General features: G+C 32.7%; 1 protein-coding gene across 1 annotated transcript; it reads right to left on the bottom strand.

Annotated features, from left to right (window-relative positions):
* Window positions 1-652: 652 nt before the first annotated feature.
* LOC134683483 (peroxidase-like protein) lies at window positions 653-18,088 on the bottom strand. The gene is made up of 13 exons (XM_063542794.1): window positions 17,976-18,088; window positions 16,690-16,901; window positions 15,640-15,837; window positions 13,705-13,747; window positions 12,790-12,893; window positions 10,341-10,442; window positions 5,572-5,652; window positions 4,706-5,264; window positions 4,173-4,331; window positions 3,712-3,881; window positions 2,317-2,419; window positions 1,631-1,642; window positions 653-734 (listed from the first exon to the last, which is right to left on the bottom strand). The coding sequence occupies exons 1-13, from the start codon at window positions 18,074-18,076 to the stop codon at window positions 653-655; spliced, it is 1,926 nt and encodes a 641-aa protein (XP_063398864.1). The 5' UTR covers window positions 18,077-18,088.
* Window positions 18,089-23,858: the final 5,770 nt, after the last annotated feature.

Genomic DNA, 23,858 nt, shown 5'->3' with positions numbered 1-23,858 from the left:
TGTCTGATGAGTTCTGTCTGATTCTAATTGTTACTTACTTTGGGATTTTGTTTGAAACCTGGATGACCGCTAATTCTTGAGATAAATTGAAATATCTTAAGAAACAGTGTGATTTTTTTTTATTTTAAAATGTAATTTATAGATGAATTGAACCACTATTTACAGTCAACATAACAGTACACCTGTACCCGCATAGAATTGGGGTAAACAATATTTGACTATGAATAAAACAAGTATATTTTATAAACACATTCACAATTAGAATTCAGAAACAAATTGTGAATGCGTTTATAAAATATACCGGCACATAATTGCAGCAATCGCATGCAAGCCACATGAGTGCGCTCACCCTCATTTTTTTTCTAAGATGGTCAAAATCTAAGAATGTTGCTGTTGTTCGCACTTCGTTTGAAAATTAAGAATGATAATCTAGATAATATAAATACATTTATACACATCTTTGCTTGTTTGACTTTTATATTCTGTCGTATGTTACAGTAGAATGTACATTTACAATTCTGAGGAATGATATCAAGCTATAATCGTCATCGACGTATATTTCGTTGTCTAACAAAGGTTTGGGCGTATTATTTAGCATAAGCATAAACAAGTTCTATTCTATACCAGAATTTTGAAAGTTTTATTTATGAAGTTATCTCAAATTATAATCTTTCCATGCAGTAAGTTCTTGTTCACCGAGTCTGGGAAATGAATTACATGGCTGTCTGTGAATTCTGAAATAAACAATTAATTCATATTCCTGGATTATTAAGTATGATTCTATGGTTTGGTTCCAACTTGTACACAACAAAGCACTACATAAGGAGATTACGTCATTTAAAAGTAACTTTGATGGGATAAAAAAGTGATTGTACTGGTAACATACATTTGAAATATAATAGGAATAAAGAAAGATAAACGTGTTAACACGAACCTCCATTTTTTGGTGGGGTTCGTGTTGCTTATTCTTTAGTTTTCTTTATTTTTTTTGTGTTATAATGTTTGTCTGCCTGTCTTTTCCTTTTTACGTCATGGCGTTGTCAGTTTATTTACCCTTTTCAGCCATGGCGTTGTCAGTTTATTTACCCTTTTCAGCCATGGCGTTGTTAGTTTATTTACCCTTTTCAGCCAGGGCGTTGTCAGTTTATTTACCCTTTTCAGCCATGGCGTTGTTAGTTTATTTACCCTTTTCAGCCAGGGCGTTGTCAGTTTATTTACCCTTTTCAGCCATGGCGTTGTTAGTTTATTTACCCTTTTCAGCCAGGGCGTTGTCAGTTTATTTACCCTTTTCAGCCATGGCGTTGTCAGTTTACCGGCCATGGCGTTGTCAGTTTATTTACCCTTTTCAGCCATGTGATGTCAGTTTATTTACCCTTTTCAGCCATGGCGTTGTTAGTTTATTTACCCTTTTCAGCCATGGCGTTGTCAGTTTATTTACCCTTTTCAGCCATGGCGTTGTCAGTTTATTTACACTGATGAGTTTGCATGTTCCTTTGGTGATACTTAGCAATTAAGACAATAACAAAAGAATATATTGACAAAACAAGTGGCCATTAACAATACACCTATCGTCGATACCTTAGGTTGTAGATACTCCTTTTGTCTAAATAATTGTATAATCATATCATACCTTTCTTTACATCTGAAATTATATTATATAATTATTTTTATCATATACTATTACTTAATAACATATGATTTTACTGTATGATATTAGTATAAAATTAACCATAATTCCATATTTTTTCGAATTGGTGCTAAGCGGGCTGATATGAAAAGTTTATCACAATCTACGACTGTTATCACATGCCTTTTCGTAACGTTATCGCATGACATTCCGGTGATACTCGGCTAATTCCGGAAATTACACCTCAATGCTACGTTTTCATTAAAAATCATTACAAAGTAGTGCACAAACAATAATTTTGATACTGGAAGGTATAGTGTGCAAAATAATAATTAAAAAAAGAACAAAGCAACAAAACACAACAATACAGTTATCTCTTTAATATGAATTTGTTATTTTTCTCCATTGTTGAAGCATATGATAAAAAGATCAAAACATGTCATTTTATGATCTTTTTATCATATGCTTCAACATAAATTATCATCCATCGAGCCATTAACTAGAAATAACTTGACCCCAATCATATCTTTGACATACTCGACTGTACTGATTTGTTCTTGGTCATGCTTTAAAGCCTTAACTTACACTCGAGCTGTAATCCGGTCACAATTGTACTAAGCCCGTTCTAAACCTGTTTTTAAGTTTAGATCAAAATAATCTAAGAATCTTTAACTGTCAAATAAACTTACCCCGGAAGCGGTGAAACAAATGCTTTTGGTTGGACAGAGTGTATGTCAGTGTTCCGACACAACATGGAAGACAATGACTGCTGTTTAATTATATTCAACTGTTCTGTAAAATTCAGAGGAAATAGTTATCAAAGGTACCAGGATTATAATTTAGTACGTTATAAAGTTGAAGAGCAAAGAGGAAACATTTGCTCAAGTATGTATATGAATGACAATTTTAACGCAAAACTGCCTCGGAAAAAAAGGTAACAGCAACTTGGGTCTTGATTTTTTTTTGCTCATTCTCAAAGATTCCATTTGCTCTTATTCTAAATGTGTTGTATTTTTTTTTTTAATTGTCAGAAAAAGAATATTTTGCTCGATTGTTTTTTTCTCGAAAAATTATAGTTACACCATTTTGATCAGCGGAAATGCAAACTTGTCACGGACAGTGTTGTCTGTTTTTTTTACCCTGGTATGTTGTCCCTATTGGTTGATTCAAGATTTTCAAGATTTATTAGGAAAACACTCAGACACATTTACAATGTGTTACAAGAGGTCATTATTGATAACATATATACATTAAATATGACAGAAATGAACAAGTGATTAACAAATTAATACAGACAAAATTTAAAGAAGAGAAGACAGTTTTCTGATAAACATTGACAATTTCTTATATAATTCAATATTGCAAAGTGACAAGAGACCTTCCATTTTTACAATGTTTGGATTATTTCTATAATACTGTGGTAAATATCTGTTTCTCAAATCTACTATCTCTGCATTTTTACAAATAAATAATACATGATACTCATCACCAATATTCTCTTTGCATAAATTACATTTTCTTTCTGATTTTGGTATATTGTACCATCTACCAGTTTCTATAGGCAATCGTAAGTTTGCAGTTCTAAATTTTGAAATCCAAATTCTAGAAGACTCTGGTAAATTAATAAGGTATCTTTCTATTTCAAAACTCTTTTTGAACAGTGAATAAAATTGTCCACGTGATGTGGTGTTTAAATCACTATACCATTTTTGTATGAACTGGTCACACAAAATTTGTTTTACTAAAGCCTTTTCGTATACAGCAAACTGGTTTAAAAAAAATAAAGCTCATGCCTAGCTCATTAAATATAGATTCTATGTGGTTGATCAAGTTAGCTAAAAACATATTGCATCTTTCTCCAGCAAAGTTAATCCTTGAAGGATTGAGTTTCATTTGTATATGCCTTAGGTCATGTCAGGTGCATGGAAATGCGTCACATGCTTATTTAAGTACCACTGCGAGTGACCAATCAAAATTGATTTCATACACGCTCGTGACCTGCCATCATTTGTGTCATACGAGAAAGTGTATATTATTATCAACGCAAAATAAAACTATTGGCAAATGTTTTCTCTTTTACTTACCACTGGTAAATCCAGTTTGCGGAAATTTGTTTTCATAATAAAATCTGTCTCCTGTTTTGTACATTAAGAACTGTAAGCCTATAAGACATCCAAATGTTGGTCCGACTAATGAACCTTTTAGGGGCGTTTCCGACAGCCCCCCGGGAAATAGATCTATATCGTCAGGATGTCTGTAGAAGAAGAAAAACATAACTTATCATTGATTCACGCGTTCCGTCTACAAAAGACTCATCTGAAAGCTCTAATAAAAAAATGTAAACAAAGGCCAAACAAAGTACGAAGTTGAGAGCGTTGAGGACGAAATTATTGAAAAGTTTTTGAAAATGTAGCTAAGGTGATCTATTCTTGATGTAAATTTGAGATGATATAAAATGTTTGATAAGGAGATGTCAATTTGAAATTTTAAAAAAAATATAAAAGAACAGAATTTGGAAAATGTGAACATACAAATTATATCTTACTTGTATATCTTTTGCAAGGAAAGGGCAGCTCCCTTGTCGTGGTGTTCAAGTCCTGTTGGTCCAGCAAAAAAGGTCCAAGCAGGTTGCAAACCACAATGCCGTCTAAAGCTGTTGTATGACGGTATACCATGATCTCGACCTCTCTGAATATTCAGAGCACTATCAAAATATAACATACATGTGTAATTGTGAATGCTTTAAACAAATTTTGGACCTGTCTACCAATAAGGTTATTATGACTTATATATATTTCTTTGATGACATTATGGAAAGTTATGTTGAGTCTATGCAATTGAAATCCGCATGTTTATTAAACGTATTAATCAACGTGATATTGGTCCACACAGGTAATTTTAATTTTCTATTCTCGTTTATTCAATGTTATTCTTCAAAATTGATTCTTCCATTACCTTATTGTCACGGTCACATTGTAAGTTGTTTTATTATCCCCATACGGTAGAAGGTATGATATGGTCGGTCTGCTTCATGTATACTCAATTTTCGATAAATAATGTAGCCAAGATAATATTTACCCTAAGTCAAAACCGTTCCCTGGTCTCGTCTGGAATAATCTATCCCTCACAGTTGGTGTTAAGAACCTATCTGATTGTGATTGGAATTGATTTAACATCCATCTGAAGATGCCCTCTACACCGAAGTTTTTCCTGTCATAGATAGTGCGGGGGTTGAAGAATTCATTCTCTAATGGGATATTGTGCATCTCATTAAAGTTTAAATCACTCGACCCAATTAATGATCCTATAAAGGTATGACCTATTCTAAACGCAGCCGCTCCAAAGGCATTTCTCGTTCCTGCATCTACATTGTCGTTATATTGTGTATTAAATCCAACAGGTTTTGATAATAGTCCTAATTGTGAAGTTAATTCATCACCTAGCAATGCGGGTAAGAATTCTGTGAAAACTATGTGTTGATAAATGCCAGTTAAAAGTTTCCTGGTCTCTTGGTAAATGCGCTCTCCGTTCCAATGTAGATTCAGCTTGTGTAAAATATCAGAAATTCTGTTATGTTCACGCATGAACAATGTTTGAATTGTATTTAGAAAAGGATTCTCTGTGTGTCTTTGGTCACCTTGAAATAACAAAAAAAACTTTTCATCGTCATTGTGTGTAGTTTTCAACATAGGGTAAGCAAGTATCATATATTATTCAACTGAACTTCTTGGGGAAATACAACTTATTTTTTAAAGTGTTTTGATATCCCTTTATGACGGACCAAGAATGAAAACATATTTAACAAATCAATAGGTATATTAATTCAATACAGTTATATTAATAAACAGAACATATAAAAGGGGCACTTACTGTCAAATTATGTTCACCGATGTTTTTCAATTATAAAGCAATTTCAAATTAATCTTTCATTCAATTTTACGTACCGGAACGAAAACACCGTGTGTTTTCAATACATTCCCCTTCTCCTTGTGGTAGATTTCCAAATGCGCCTTCATGTAATTTCCCTGTGACAAAATACAATCGGATATTCAATCGAGACATCACAATCTAATCATTGTGTAAGTAATTGTCGCTGAAATCAATTAGCATTTCGCATGTCTAAGAAGGTTGTATATAGACAACAATAGTTTACCGATGTTCAAATTTCATTACTATTTTATTCGTCAATATCTAATTGCTTACGTTTCCTATCATGATCTCCTTAATGCAGGGTTGCTGTTGACAGCTGGAAGCTATACAACTATGCGTTCCAGGTTGAATCCATATCTTTAAACAAGTATAGACACTTTCACGATTTGGCGGACAGTTATACAATAGCTGTATTATAGGAGTTAACCTCATCTTTTCTATTGATATGGACTTCGGATTTAACTTAAATATCAAGCTGAAAACGTCCGTTACTGTCCCATCATCACTTAACTCTGAAAATCAGTAATAGAACGATAAACAGCTAAACGATAAACAGATAAACGCAGCGTTTTTTCGTATAGATAGTCGCTCAACACAATGTGAAGCATTTTACGGTATCAATGTGAAGAACATCGGATAATCTATACTTATTACACGGGTGTCCTTCGGTTTATCGAGAGAAATGGGCGTGAAAGAATATCTAACGGCGGTCAAGTATTGAGAGACGATCGTGAAAGTTCTGGTAACGGATCGTGAAAGGCATTTAATGTACATTCTAGTTCAGAATCTTTGAAAAATTCGCTTAATTTTCAAAACGCGGAACAAATCCGAACAAAAAAATATGTCTGTCAAAATGGTTTAACTTCCTCAACATAACTGTGAAAGAAGATAAAGAAAATATGAAGTACTTTTTGAAAAAAACACAAAAGGCGCAATGCGTGTCTATGAAATTTATTAAAAATAACACGCTTTGTGTACCTATAATGGTCATATTTCAGAATATCATGATATATTTGAAATTCAATCTTTGGTGTATCTGATTAGTACAGTAAAAATAAAGAATGTTCTTCCATTAAAAGCGTTAATTGGTTTATGAAAACCTTGAGTTTGTTGAATTTCCATCAAACTTGATCGTGAAAGATCGTATTTTTTCGATCGTGAAAGAAAATGCGTGACCAGACTTGATACTAGTAATCAGAAATCAGTTTTTCTATTACCATTTGATAAATCTGCAAGTGGTTGAAGCCTGTAACTATTTTGATAAGGATGAACATTAAAGCTATTATTTTTTTCTTTCTATTCAACACTTTACCTCAAAAGTTAACAAAAACCAACTAATAACGTGTTAAATAATCGTGAAAGATTCAGCTCTGTGAATCAGTCTAGTGCACTTCAGGCACACCGACACTAGTTAGCCAATAATATGGATAGTATGCAACGTTTAAACCAAAATGTTATCCATCAAACAAAAAATCATAGCAAAAACAGCACATTTCATGTGTAGTTTTGGATTGAATGATAACCAACATTGTGTGCAACAGAACTTCTTAAGTTCTTTATAAACAACGCAGATAAGGATTGATTTAACTACATAGTACATATTATAGAATACCAAGGCGTAAATGCTTTAATGTCTTGTTTGCTTTACTTATGATAGTATATGTGTTGAACGTCTATAATATCAAGGGTTTTACTAGAAGTGTCAAATGCGCTTAAGATTATCAATGTTTCATAAAAAAGGCCATGGTCAGATGAACCATGCCATACAGATCTCTACAAATATCCCGTACACCAAATAAATGTGTTCCGATCCTTACAGTGCCGTAGAAACTGACAAATGTAAAAGTTATGCTTGGCCAATTAATTCGAAACATGAGGTCAAAAGTATATGAACCCCGACCGACAGCCAGACATAGACATCGTTCTATCATTTAATAAATCAAACACAATTGAAGTCATCATGGTCATATAAGAAACATGCAGACAGACATGTACACCATACACGAAACACCTTGTCGCTATTGCATACATGTATATATTCAAAAGGCCAAACAACATAAACAAACATTGCCGAATGATGCATGATAATGAGTTCAATGTTAGTTGAAACCTTGCACAAGTTGAAAATATACACCTTACAATCATAACAACAGACAGTTATCCTAAAGCTTAACGAATCCTCTTTACGGACTTGACCACTAAAATGAATCTTCATCCATGAAATGAAGCAAATTCAAAGTCAGGTGAATCCTGTTTGACGGACATTTAGTTTATAGGATTAGTCCAGTCAAACTAAGATTTAACCTAAAACTAATTGCAACAGAAAATGTTTTAGTTCTAATCTATAGCATTATGCCCTTTATATACACAGAAAAACGCCCATAAATCTAACTTGAGGAAAACTCAAAATCAGCATTTTTAATTTCCTATGGAAATTAACATTGGAAGGGGAGATAACTCTTCCAAAAATGAGTCTATTTTGGTCAGTCTTTGGTTGTTTTCATTGACATTTATGTAAAGTATGATACTTTGATGGGGTTATAAGTTTGTATTTGACTAAATTATATAATCTTCTGCTCATGAAATGTACAAAACCGAAGTGTTATGGGTGGTTTTATTATTTTCATGCATTTTTCATTAAAGAAATTTCAAATTTGAAGCTTTGTAACCATTTTGAAAAAATAATGTAAAAATTTGGTATTGTTTATATCTGTATATTATATTTTTTCAGCAACTTACTTATCTAAAGAAACTTTTAACCATAAAAAGAAGAATACATGCTTAAATATTTTTATCAAATTTGAGATTCTTTACCCTGAGATGTTGAAAAATTCAATAAATGGACAACTAATGAAATACGAAATCTAGATTATAGCTTGATTAAATTAAAGGTATGAAAACCCCTTTACAGTTGTTTGTTATACCCTAAAGACCTCTTAAAAATTAAGAATCAATACATTCTGATTAATAGAAGCGGCAAAGTTATAATTTTGTATCAATTTTTATTGATATTTCTGCCTTTTATGCAAGAGTTATCTCCCTTTTAAATGCAAATCACCATAGACATTTTAGATGGTGATTTTTTTAGTCTTCCTCAAGTTAGATTTTATGGGACTTTTTTCTGTGTATATATTGGGTATAATGCTAAAGATTAAAACTTGAAAATCTTCTGTTGCAATTACTTTTGGGTTGGGGTAAAATTTTGGCTAGATTGACTAGATCCAATATACCAAATATGGGTATCCTATAACTCATGATAAGTGAGTACTTCACATGACGTTAAAAAAACTTCATCCTACAATCATCCAACTATTTTACAAACAAAATGTTCACAAATGCCCAAATAATAATTTTAATGTATTTGCGCGTCTTGCGTACTAAATTATAATTCTAGTACCTTTAATAACTATTTACGCCACTGGGTCGATACCATTGCTGGTGGACGTTTCGTCCCCGAGGGTATCACCAGCCCCGTATTCAACACTTCGGTGATGACATGAATATCAATAATGTGGTCATTTGATACAAATTTCTTGATTACAAAACTTTGAATTTTTCGAAAAACTAAGGATAGCCATAGTCGTATTTGGTACAACTTTTAGGAATTTTGAATCCTCCATGCTCTTCAACTTTTTACTTGTTTCTCTTAATAAATATTTTGATATGAGCGTCACTGATGAGTCTTGTGTAGATGAAACGTACGTCTGGCGTACTGAATTATAATCCTGGTACCTTTGATAACTATTTGTACTTGTACAAATAAAAATTTCCTGTTACCCCGCTGTTACCTGTTATGCGCAGCTGTTCATTTTAGCTCCTCTTTGAGATCTAGACAAAAGTTCCAAGTGCCGGGTGTAACAACTTGCAGTATACACTAACATATATTGGTGGATAATATAAAATTTACTTTTTTGTCGACTGCACTACGTCCTACAGTGACATCGGAAGTTGCGTGGCACCAAATCAACATTACAGGTAAGATTCATTTTGATAACTCTATCATTTCAAAATATAAAATTGAGCCAATTCTGATGGATATTTAGATAAGAAAATAAACTATTGTATGGAATAATGCTAGCCATAAAAGAATATTAAACGTTTGATTTATATTTCGCGCTTCATTCTAAAACACGCACTGTCAGCAACATGAACGTCTTCGTAGCATCAAATCTTTCACGATCCTTTTCACGATCTTCAAAAATGCGGTACGTGATCTTTCACGATCCAAAAAATCGATTGTGTGTGAATAGTTCTTTATTTACCAAGTTTCAGATTATATTTATTCAAAATAACTATGAGAACCGTTTAATAAATTCAAATACAATGCCCTTCTTTTGATAAACGTAGTTTATTTAGTCGAATTTGTGAAAAAAACGTGTTTGTTTACATTTTTTATGTCATTGAAATGTCGAGAAGCAATCTGTCTTTTGTCGTTTTGTAATAACTGTGTACTTTTGAAACTGGATATTCTGACATACTGATCATAATGTCGAACCATTTTGACAGACAGTTTTATTTTGTTGTAAATGTGTCTGTGTAATTAATTAAATCAAAATATTTACTGATCTTTCATATGTCTTCTCGATTAAATGTCTTTCACGATCCGTTACCAGAACTTTCACGATCGTCTCTCAATACTTGACCGCCGTTAGATATTCTTTCACGCCCATTTCTCTCGATAAACCGAATGACACCCGTGTATTAGCAAGTACTGATTCTTGTTCTTATGCCTTTGATTAAAAGATTGGAAATTGCATTCCAGTGCTAAAAAAAAATTGCCTACCTGTGCTAATATCAACAAGATCCTGCTCTGTTTCGTGTGTGCTGCCATAAGTTACTGATAGATCAAGAAAGGAGGTAGCTTGGTTCATCTGGTTTCGTGGACCTGTTGCATTAAAAGACTCAAATGAATGAATTCATTGAAACTATCTCATAATACTATTCCTTTATGCTTTCGGTATGAATTAAATTGAATTAATAGACACAAAACACCTAACAACCCAAATTGTATAAACTATTTTTACTTTAAATTTGTGAATATTTCTCCATGATCCTTGTCTGGTCCTTCGTCAGTATTTTTTACCACAGTCATGCACACCCATATCCAGGTGGTTCGAGAGGTTCTCCGCCTTAAATTCAAATAAACACTGTTAAAGGCGACGTTCTGTTTAAATTGTAAATGTTAAAGTTGAGTTTAATTGTATCGACTCCAAGTTAGCAACCCCTTTGACATGTATGGTTACAGGCCTGGTCATATGCATCTTTTTTAGAGTTTTGTCACTAGTTTTATACTTAAGTCAAGCTTTACCCTAGTCGTGGTACTGTTCAAACTTGATATAGAACATCTTGAAAAGCTTGAATAAACATTCATACAAACAAAGCAAGGAAGCCAACCAAAGTTTTACCCTACTTGCATTCGGAAATTAGCTGTAAGGCAAAACATATTAATCAAATTAATACTCAGCAAATATGATTTAAATCAAAATGGTCGGTGTTTAAAACTTAATTGTTGTAAATTTAACTTATGACCAAAAAAAATTGCTCCAAGAATAATATACAACAAAAAATCTCTCCCTTTCATTTAGCTACGACTATGAGCGAAAAGATTGAAAACAAATTTCGATTTTCAATGCCGGCAACAACCTTAGTGTCTTTGTTTTAATTTCCAAAATTAGCAATTTAGATTTATAATATTTTATCCTGTTGGAGAAATCTTACTTTGTAATTTTCAACAGAAAATTATTTTTTAAATTAAAAACTTTTTGTATTTTATATTTACTGTCTAGTTTATTCAAAACACGTGAGGTAGTAAATAACAGGGATTGTATCTTATGATAGATGTATAAAGTTTTAGAATCAAAATCTTTAATTCATAAATTATACCTATAATTTTAATTTCCTTACATCTTAAAAAGAGGGACGAAAGATAAATATTCAGAAATAATGAATTCACAAACTAGATGGAATAACTTTTATACGTTCATCTTAGTCAGGAAAATATAATGGTGTCCATGCTTTTGTATGTCCGTCTGTCAACAGTAGCAAATGAGTTCGTTACGGCAAACTGCTGAAATTAACGCGAAAAAAAACCCACACACATCTAGTCTGATATAGTCAAATACTCTGTAGTTAGCCAGTGCCATCTTTCATTTTTTTTTTATTTTCAATAATTTTGTTAATGAGGGGCAGAGGACAAAAACAGACTTTCTAACAAAAGCGGCGTGAAAGGTAATTTCAAACAATTTTCCATTCCGACGGATGGTGCATCTTTCTGAATAATATTGTGAGGAAACAACATCATAAGATCTAATACTGACACATGCATAATCTCTTGTATTACCGGATAATAAAGTAGGTGAATTAAGTTGTTATTCTTGGAAATTTAAATGTGGGTTTCAAACATTCAATTTGCGATTTTTTTCAAATAGTGCGCCAGCAAGGAAAGTTTTGTACTATGACGTCAGATGCAATGTTCTGAAGAAAGACAACTCTTTTCTTCAAATCGGAAGAGAAAAAAACATGAAAATTACTCATAACTTTTTTGAAAGGTCGGTGACATACACTTTTTTTTTGCTTTATTTTGAAAAGTGCACATGGCACTTTCCTTCTTGAAATGATTATAAAGAAATCATTGGTAGATATTTTTTATTACTGGAAACGTTTTTCATTTTTACGTTTTATTTTTGGCGGGAATGAAATAAATCATATTTTTAAAGATCAAAACAATATGAGTCTTAAACTCTTGAACCTGTATTAGCTAGATACAAATCTACTGTTTAACGTGAAACAAGAATTATGCTTGTAGGTTTGATATAAAGTATTTTTTTGAGAGTTTATATAACAAGCAAATATTATGTTAATATTCGGGAAAACACGAAACTGAGGTTGCTATAGCGACAAAACTAAGTCGGTGACCCCCAATTTTTTTCATCATATTTTGTTCCTCAAATCATTAAATACCTTCACACAAAATTTTAAGGAAAAATCACTGGTAGAAATGAATAGGCTGTTTGGTCTTTAATCTCTTGTCTACTCGGCGCTCTTCAAATTCATTTTTTATTTGTTTTTTTTTTTACTTTTCCATTCGAGCGTCATTAATGCGTCAGTCATGTTTGCTTAGATCTCATATTATTAATTTGTTTGACAGTTCAAATTTCAAATACACGAGAAATATTTTATTATGAAGGAAGAATAATACGTGTTTGTTATCATGTACACATTGATGACTTCACCTGGTAAGCAGTCCACTGTTGGCGCAATTTCAGATCTAACAAAATGCATACAAGTCGAGTTAAATTCTCCTGGTGGTGTACCGAAGGGGAAACATTCAGGTCGTCTAAAATCAAAGGAATGTCATGTTAGACTAGAAATAATAAATTGCGCTTCAACCTTAACCCCAACACTTTCGTTGCCTATCATCTATACCTTTTTTCAAATTTGAACAAGACAATGAATGTCAGCTGGATGATGTCAAATTTGTAGCCACTAGCTTAAGAACTGTAACCTCGAAAATGGCAATATTTCAGGATCGATAAACGAGTTAATGCTAATTGTACAGTTCACAAGTTATGAAAGATATATTATACTTGTCATGTACTACGATACAATGCCAGGTACTAAATGGAATACTTTAGTGAGATAAATATACAGAGTGTTTGATGATTAGACCAATCCTTTAACATAACATGTGATTGTTTCTAAGCTTTAGACAATTTTCTCTATTTTTCTATTTTTCTTCATTTCAATTTTTTGCTATACTGACCATTTTTTTAGGGCATGCTAGTTAAGATTCGTCAATTGTAACCACATTTGATGGCGTCTTAAAAAAAATATACAACTAACAACAAGCCGTTGTTGTATTTATATTATTATGTCTAACTTTTCAATGACAATTGATACGGTTAACGACATTGTTGTCAAGTTGATAATAATAATAATAATAATAATAAAGCAGAAACTGTCGACCAGTCCGAATATGCTGGTTTGGACCCAGATTTTTAAATAGGACTCAAATTGTCCAATCGTTGGTAGTATATGCCGTAGTTTGTATCCTGTTTGTAGTAGATTGTTTTGTTTTATTTTTAGTTTTGGGGTCTCTTCTTGTAGTAGGGCATCTATTCATTGTTTCATTGTCTCAAATACTCTACCTCAAAATTGGCATATTGCCATGGCAACATCTAAACTCAATGCCTGAAAAATATCAACAATGCATTTTAAAAAGGTAGGAAAACCTGAAAAGTTACAATAGTATGTTGTAAATACAAACAGCAAAAAAGTGAAGTAAACATTATATATATTGAAGTCGGACATGGTAGTCATTAGATCAAATAAGTCGATAAAGACAACTGTATGTTTATCATATGTCCTACTATTTTGTTTTGTGTTGTTGGGTTGCTGTTCCATTCACGTATACCGAAATCATCTTTTATAAATGCACCATTTTGCACATCCTCCCTAAATAAAACCCCAACAACAACAAACAAACAAAACAAAACCAACGATAATTTGTATCATTTAGACAATAATATAAAGAGACCATAAAAAACTACCAATCAAACTTATGCATTACATGTAACTCTTTAACCGTATATATTGTCCTCTGTGCTATTATTTGTCTGTTTGTCTTATTTCTAGCCTTCGCAGTTTATTTTCTATCTATGATTTTGACTCTGCCTCTCGAATCTTTCGTACATGTGTAGTATAACGTAATCAGAGATCAATATTTTAATTAGACTGGCTTTTGTGTCAAGTCCTTTTGATTTTTTTTATAAAAAAGAAGATGTGGTATGATTGCCAATGAGACAACTATCCACAAAAGATCAAAATGACCCAACCATTAACAACTATAGGTCACCGTACGGCCTTCAACAATGAGCAAAGCCCATACCGCATAGTCAGCTATAAAAGGTCCCGATAAGACAATGTAAAACAATTCAAACGAGAAAACTAACGGCCTTGTTTATGTAAAAAAAATAACGAAAAACAAATATGTAACACATAAACAAACGACAACCACTGAATTACAGGCTCCTGACTTGGGACAGGCACATACATCAATAATGTGGCGGGGTTAAACATGTTAGCGGGATCCCAAACCTCCCCCTAACACCTGGGACAGTGGTATAACAGTACAACACGAGAAACGAACTATAAAAATCAGTTGAAAAAGGCTTAACTCATCAGATAGACAAAACATTAAAGTGGACGTGGCCGTTCGTTTACACTACTTGTGAACGAAGATGTGTCGCATTTCAATCTAATATTTCTAGTGGTTTGTTCATAATTGTGCTTACCATGCTTATACCATTTAAAGTTCGGTGAACAAAACAGCACGCACACAATATGACCCGTCTTATTCAGATTTCGTGTCATCACTTGGTTTACCATGTGGTATCACGAATCGTACCAACTTTTATGTGGCGTATTTCTACAATTGATTTATTTCCTGTTATGCTCTTCTTTATAATGATAATAGAAACGTTGAACAAATAATTTGACATTTAATGACCAAAAGCGTGGCCATATCTGGAAAAGAAGGGAGGGAGATACATTCCCTTATTTAAACAGATTAGTAACATTCAAAAGAAAAGGACTTAGTATTAAGTGTGCTGGTTGCATACAGAATTTTAAATGCGATAAGGTCAAAACTGTTTGAAGACAACATTAATAACGATTTGAAGAGCATTCCATAGATTGAGCAAATCTTGCTTCATCTGGATAATCAAAAATAAAGACACGAATTATACCAGATGAAGTATTAAAACTGTACGAGTCTAAGTAAACTCAACTAAATCAAAAACCATGGCAGAAAGTTAAACAAAACAAAAACAAAAAACGAAAAGGCAACTAACAGTCTAGAACATTCGACAGCAAAATCCAACGAATGGGCTTTGCCAACACCGTCATAAAAAAATAAGGAGGTAATCTTATTTTTTCTCCAGACATGGAAGCACGTCCCTCCTCGAATGTGACAGTCGTCTACTTCCTTTTTTGATTAAACTGTCGGTTATCTCGTGTACTCCGGAGAGGTAAGTAGATCTTGTAGACCTGAGCACAACATGTGTTCCGTAATATACTCATACCTTCTCTATCTCCTTTTGTTGGTGTAGATATGACGTCATGATCCACAAACTGGCCAAAGAAGGTCAGTAAAACAGTAAACTGGCATCCTCTTGGTGGGCTGGTGCCGCCATTGTGAACAGAATTACTGATGTGCCGGGGATTAGGTAATGGTCCACCACTTACACTCTGATAACGGGGAATAATTCCAAGGTTCTTACCTTTTACAAAATAAAATAAAAGTTTAGACATTAAATTTATACTGATCCAAAACAGTTTATTGATAATCAAATACCATTGTAAGTAAGGATTCCAAAAAATATGCATTTTTGTAAAAATGATAAAAACACAAACGCTTATGTGTGACGTATAAATATTCGACACATTATCAAAAAATTAACCTTGAACCTTTCAACCAATAATATACTAGTCTTTGGTTAATAGCAACAGTTGTCACTGTAAAAATTTCTGTCGTCCAAGTCGCTTTTTAAATTTACCTGCATCAACACTAAAACCTAAACATTTGAAACACAAAGCAACGGCAAAAGGCAAATATCGTTATCATATTGATGAATAGTTTATTGAAATAGGAAAAATATAAACTAGCTTTATATTGGTAAGAGAACGGGAACCGAAACGGGGGGAAACCGGTGTCACAGTCTGTAGGGTAAACAATTAAAATTGAAAGTCGGGAGGTGGGAAAGTGAAAACAACAATCCTGCTGGTTTCTATATCAACATTATTTATTAAGGTCGTTTAACTACTCATTTATAAAAAAGTCTCAAAACGTTTTCTACCTTTATCTAATTATTTGGCCAATTTCAATATTTTGGAGACAAATTGCTATAGGCTATCGTCGATCAATTAGATATGTAAATGTCAAGCCAATTTTACAGGTTTTAATTTGTAATTCGTGTAGCCAAATCCATAGTTGATACATCCAAATGTGTAGTAGTTGAGACTTGCTGATAAAATGAATATTTTATTCTCTCTTAGTTCTTTTTTAACTGTTTTTGTAGACGTTTCTTACTTAGTTATGCCTGTCTTAACATTTTATTGGTCTTAAAACTTACCATCCCCGTAGTGTGGAGGAATAAACCGAGGCTGTGGTGTTATTGAAGATCCCCACATTGGGTTTTTCAAATTGTTACAGGCTCCATTTGGTTGTCGGTACATGTCATTAGGGTTGCACATTATATTTTTCAAGGCACAGTTACTGTCCATCGCAGTTACAAATCTCCAACTCATCCCTAAACCTTGAAGGTCCCCCATGGTTATACTCATTCTACAAATAAATCGCACGCATCCAGACAGTACCGAAATTTTATAAAAACATTCACTGGTAAATTCGAAGAACGAACTACTGGTCCTTCTATGATATCTGATGTCATCGCCGGGTTTTGATAGAGTTAGTGTTGAGTTTCCGGTATATTGGCTTGTTGTTTCTATCTTGTTATTTTGTATTGTCTCATTAACTATTCTCGCTTTGTTTTAAATATAAATGTACTCAAAAGGTGAATATTGATAACAGCGTTTGACGAACTAGCTTACTTTCTTGTTTTTCGTTTCAATTTTGTTTTTGTCACGAGCTTTCCTATTGAACTCTTCATGTTGTCTGTGTCTAGTCTCATGTATGTGTAACAGTTGTCCATGATAACTATAGACTTTGCATCTACCTTGTTTGTCCGTGTGTACAGTTTGGCCTAGGTTACGCGTCTGGTACCTCTGATAACTTTTTACACCACTGAGTCGATGCCACTGCTGGTGGACGATTCGTCCCCGATGGTATCACCAGCCCGGTAGTCAACACTTCGGTGTTGACATGAATATCAATAATGTGGTAATTTTTATAAATTTCCTGTTAAATTTTGATTTATTTGAAAAACTTAGGATTTTCTTATTCCAGGCATAGATTTCCTTAGCCGTATTTGGCACATGTTTTTGGAATTTTGGATCCTCAATGCTCTTCAACTTTGTACTTGTTTGGCTTTATAAATATTTTTATATGAGCGTCACTGATGAGTCTCATATAGACGAAACGCGCGTCTGGCGTACTAAATTATAATCCTGGTACCTTTGATAACTTTTTACAGTCCAAGTAAGTTGTACAGTCTTATTATCCAAAACTGTTTTAATTCATATAATCATATAATACATCTATGCAAGCATCGCCCACCATGAATCTACTATGGTACCTAGAGGTTGACAATGCCCTTAGAATCAATTTGTCTTCTAAACCAGTTTCATGGCCAATTACTTCATCTTATTCAGACCCAAAACTATTTCAATCTAAGTTCTACTTTATTCATTATGGCTTATTTTCTTTTTTATATTTTGATTATGACTATTTTCTAGTTACCTTCTTGTGACTATGTCTGAAGCAATTTCTGTAATATCAGCTGACCTAGCCATTGAGGAGACTCGTACTGGTGCAGCTTTCACTCTACTGAATAAACTCATTATGGACACCGGATCGTAACCCAGTCGCCTTTGTCCTATACCTGGTCAGATTTAGAAATGTGTCTGTTATTTTGCTCTCTCTTTTTGTTTACATTTATTATTTGTTTTACTTTGATATATTTATAGATTATCGGTAGTCATCTCAAGATTGATTTTCTCGCTTGAGCCGAGACGGCGAAAGTGAGAAAGGCAATCGAGTTGAGATGAACAATGATAATCTTTTTATCGCTATTTTCCTATGACGACGTTGTCAATTTCAGGTGAATTACATGTCAATTTCGTTAGCAACGCCACGTGCATGCCTAGTTTCTAGCAATAATTTTCCATCTCGAGTGAGTAGCATCCTATGAAAATTATCACAATAAAGATCAAAGGAAAAATGCACAAAATAGCGATAAATACTATTATCTTCTAACTTTAAGATTTCAATAAGATTATAATAAAAAGAAAAATCAATTAACACTGTTCAAAATATGAATGAAACCGGTTTGGTCATTCCATCATGATACCAAACATTCAAAGCACGATTTGTAGATTCATTCTACTAAATCTTTTTCTGGTTGTTATTTGGACTCATTAATTTGATGGATATTAACCTATGGTGCTCGTCTTTGTGTTCAGCGGTATTAAATATAGCAATTTCTTAGTTGTGTGTGTCTTTTTATAATACAAGGTTACTTTCTCGCTACGTATACGAATATGTAGCAGTGTATTTTCAAACATCTTCTAATTTTACAGTTACCATGTTTCCTGTAGTTGTATCAAAGCCAAGTTAAAAAATCTAGTAAAGATTAAGTTTTTTGGGCTTTTTTTTATTTATTTTTTATCTTTTGATGATCTTAAGCCAGGCGTTTTGCTCAATAGATTGAGAGACAAATTGCAAAAAAGAAGATGTGGTATGATTGCCAATGAGACAACTATCCACAAACGACCAAAATGACACAGACATTAACAACTATAGGTCACCGTACGGCCTTCAACAATGAGAAAAGCCCATACCGCATAGTCATCTATAAAGGCCCCGGTAAGACAATGTAAAACTATTCAAACGAGAAAACTAACGGCCTTATTTATGTAAAAAAAATGAACGAAAATGAAATATGTAACATATAAACAAACGACAACTACTGAATTTACAGGCTCCTGACTTGGGACAGGCACATACATCAATAATGTGGCGGGGTTAAACATGTTAGCGGGATCCTCAGTCCTCAAACCTGGGACAGTGGTATAACAGTACAACATAAAAACGAACTATAAAAATCAGTTGAAAAAGGCTTTACTCATCAGATGGACAAAAATACAAGTGGACATGGCCGGGTACTTATACGTCCCGACACAAAAAGACACAATGAACAGATCTAGGAGTACTCGCAGTTATCTGACAGTTAGTTCAAAGCCACTAACAACCAATAAAAACACCATGCATCTAAGACTAAACTATGAAATTACGTTTATTGATTTTTTTCTATTTAATTATTGGGAAATGTTACTATATAATTTAATTTAGTGATATAGACAGAGGGACGACCGATAAATTTTGTTATCAGTCCATATACATAATTTAGTCATGTGACCGTGACGTCATCAACGTTTTTTCATGGTTTTCTTGTTTAAAACGGAATTTAGAATTAAATTATAAGAAAAGACTGCAATAATTTTTCTCTGTCTATTCGAAATAACATAAAACATGTGGTGCACACTGTTAAATAACCCGCTACGAACGTTATTCAGTGTACACCAATTTTTTTTATGTTATTTCTTCATAGAAAATAAACATACTACATGCATTCCTTAAATAAATTGCTTGTCAATAATTTACTACTCACTGCCAAAGAAATATCACGATTTGTTGCAAAATATAAAAAGATGGTTGGATGGACAATGATTGAAAACCCGAATATTCGTGCTCGGAAGAAACTCCATATTGAGCTATTTGATATGGTTGATTATTTAGTGTTTTGTAGCAAAGAAATGTGTCTAACTTTATGTACAAAAAGGGTCTCTTAAGTTTATAAAACGTGACACTACCATCAGACTTCGCCTATTATTGGTATTCATCCGGGTTTTTCCCTTATTTTTTTCTCCATATAAACAGAAGATAGTGGATGATTGCCAATGTGACAACAACTAATATCAACCAGAGTCTAAACGACAGTAGAATAAGAAATATAGTTAACTGTGTGACCTTAAACAATGAGCAACATTTATGCCCGTAGAGTAAAAATTTACAAAATGTAAAATAATTCAAACAGGTAAAAAAAACGACTTTACTTGTAAACAATGTACCAAAAAACTACAGGTCGCAGACAGAGACGTACAGAATTCAGTTGGGTATAACATTTTTGTGACCATTCAACTCTCAATACCGTAACCTATGATGTGGTGTAACAGCACAAAATAAGAACTAAATGTAAGAATCAATTGAAAGGGTTAAAATCAATACATGTAAATTGGTGCGATGGACGAAAAACACAAACAATCACCAGCTTCTTGAGTATTAATGGACACAAAGATACGATATAGAAATACTGTTTCAAAACAACTAACAAATATATCATGTTCTGCCAGACATAATATTTATCCTGACTTCCCTTGGTGTGAGGGTATCTTTGAACCTGTTCATAGCTGTCACCATAAATAGAAACTAAAAGAAAAGAGCTGCTTTATTTACAAACATCCTTGATAAGTAAAGTTTTTAACACTATATATATATATATAGGAAGATATGGTATGAGTGCTAAATGGGACAATCCTCCATCCATATCACAGGTACAATTTGTAAAAGTGTTGATTTTATATAAAGTGTTCTTTTTTTCCAAACGGTAAATTTGAACTCCCGAATGAAAATATGACAACATTAAGCTTCTAAAAAGGTAAAATTAAACACATATTACAAAAAGACCCCAAAATAACTCACCTCTTGTCTGAAACCGTCTGTCAACTAATTCTACAGCTTCCGCCACGCATTCGGACACTATATCTATTCCTTGACCAGAATGAGGCTTCATACAAACACTCAGAAGAATGACAATAAATAGCAACATCACCTTTACCGTCATTGCTTGTCCGAATAAAAATCAAATGGACCTTGTTAATAAAGAATTAAAGGCTTAATTTGTTTTCCCCCAAACAGCATTCACGAAAAGATGATACAAGTGCATGTAAGTGAAAAATAATGAATGAAATTATGACATCATTTGATAGCATACATTTCGTAGGGTTCAAGGAACACCTTTTGATCTTTATCATGTTTATGTTGAAAATCTATCATTTGTTATTAATTGTCCATATATTTTTATTGTTAGGCGATTTATGTGTAAAGATGTTATATAGGTGATTAACCTTACATTTGTAATGAATACCCTATTTCATTAAGGAATGACTGTAATATATGTTCTGTCTATGAAACAAAAATGTGGTGCAAACTGAATAACAAGGGCAGTGGGTTATTTAAAAGTGTGTACCACAAAATAGATTGAAAAACATAAAACAGTAATTCCTTATAATTTTAATTTTTTTGTTCCATTTTAAGGAGTAAATGAAACATGATGATGACGTCGTGGTCACATAATAAAATTATTTAAATGTGAAGCAGGATCTGCTCACCTTCCGAATAACCTGCGATAACAAACCCAAGTTTTTTTGGTGGGGTCCGTGTTGCTTAGTCCTTTTTTTTTCCTATTTTGTGTTTTGTGTAATATCGTTTGTCTTGTTTTTTATAGCCACATGTGTCGTTATCAGTTTATTTTCTATTTATGAGTTTGAATGTCCCTCTAGTATCTTTCGTCCCTCTTTTAAATGTGAGCACCATATTTTTCAAGGTTATTTCGTGGCTTTAGTGGCTTTGAACTAGCTGCCTGTCATGATCAGTAACTGCGAGTACTCGCATATCTGTATACTTCGTATCTTTCTGTGGTTGAGATGTACAGGTACCCGACCAAGTCCACTTTGTGTTTTTGTTAGGTGTATTTCTATTAGAATCAACATGATGAGCCTTTTTTAACTGATTTTTTATAGTTAATTATTATGTTGTACGTTTGGTCGTAGTTTTAAGCCAGTGTGTATACATAAGTAAATGTATAGTACATTGTACCATTAAATATTCTTCTATATAAATTGATGAAAACACCGTGGAGTGTAATGATAACCATGACAATAGACTTTATCTCTTGTTTATTTCAATTAAAGGCCGATGCACAACTTTTATTACACAATATCTGCACACATTGTTTTACTTTGCCAATTGTAAAATTAAATTTGAGAATAGAAATTGGGAATATGTCAAAGTGACTGGTTTATTCTCTTCATTGACAATTATCTTTAATGAAAATGCATGTCCTTTACAACTCTGTACGTACAGATAGTTTATACAAGAATCTAGTTACCTTTTGAAAATAGAATTTAAAAATCTATACAAACAACTGACATACAAATGTGAGGTTTTGCTAGCAATATAATCACCCTCTGGATTTATTCGGGAAACAGTCTGTACCAAGTCAGAAATATGACGGTTGTTTCCCGTGCATTCTGTTCGTTTCATTCTTATTACGTTTGGTTCTGTAAGTTTCATTGACTTCCCCCATTCTGAAGTTAAGTTGGAGTATTTTTGTTAAAGCACTTTTTAGTCAGACTTAGCCTAATCTCCTTCGTGAAATGTGAATCGGACAAGGAATGCTATTGTTGCTTCAAAATACCGTTATTGAGAAAGCTTCCGAATACAAACACTTAACAATTCAGAATTTAAAAACAGCTTTATCATTAATTTTTCTTTTAATCAAAGTTTTTTAACCTCAACATTCCGAATTTTGGAATTAATTCATATCTGACTTTATGATGACATTGGGGTTTTTTTGTGTTTTTTTTATTTTTATTTTTATCCCTGTTGATTAACCAATTATCCTCTGTTCTATGTTATATTTATTTTAAATGCTCATTTCGTTTTGATACGTTTCGTTTCGTGTTTTGCAAATTTTGTTCCGTATCGCTTAATTTCGTCTTACCACTTTTATTCCGTTTTACACTTTCCAAGTACCCCGTAAAATCAAGAAAGCGTTACCGTGATAAAGATTTTTCTGTTAAGTCCTTTCTTACAAATATTTATTTTTCATATATAAAAACGAAATGATCAAAACTGCACATTGAATTTTTAAAAGTTTGATTAATCTCTAAACTATTATATTCTAAAACCTGAATTCTAAAATTGAAATTTTAATAATTTGGAGAAATAAAAAATAACCAATAAAAATGGAATGTTGACATTTTAACACTTTAATCAGAAATCGAAAAAAAAAAGAAAAAAATTAGAATGAAAAGTGGCACACGGATTGATACGACTTGTCAGAGAATTCTTAAACTATAAACTACCTTTAATAATTATTCCCAGTCAAGTAGATTATTTGTATTACAATACTTTGAACTTTGAATTAGCCTTTTGAAGATGAATTAAAATGAAGAGTAATTGTCAGTATATAATACTATATCATGTATCAGTCATTGTTAAATTGTCTCATCATTTGTAATAGGTCAAACTAGATTGTTACAATGACCTATATAATTTGAATGAGTTGAACTAATTTTCTTGTCATGATTGTATAGCACTCACAACATGTTCTTTTGCAATTTAATTGTAAAATTCATTACATGCAATAAAATAGTTATTCATTTATAAAGTTCGTATATTATTGAAAAAGTCATTAGAACTGAGGAAAGGAGACTAATAACTGTTTTAACATGTAATCAATTATTGTCGATTTATTTTGTCGATATGTTTGCTATGAAC

This window comes from Mytilus trossulus, chromosome 9 (assembly GCF_036588685.1).
Source record: "Mytilus trossulus isolate FHL-02 chromosome 9, PNRI_Mtr1.1.1.hap1, whole genome shotgun sequence".
In the NCBI taxonomy this organism is placed as follows: domain Eukaryota; kingdom Metazoa; phylum Mollusca; class Bivalvia; order Mytilida; family Mytilidae; genus Mytilus; species Mytilus trossulus.
Note: the sequence above shows the minus strand (reverse complement) of the source record. Positions and strands in the feature narration are given on the sequence as shown.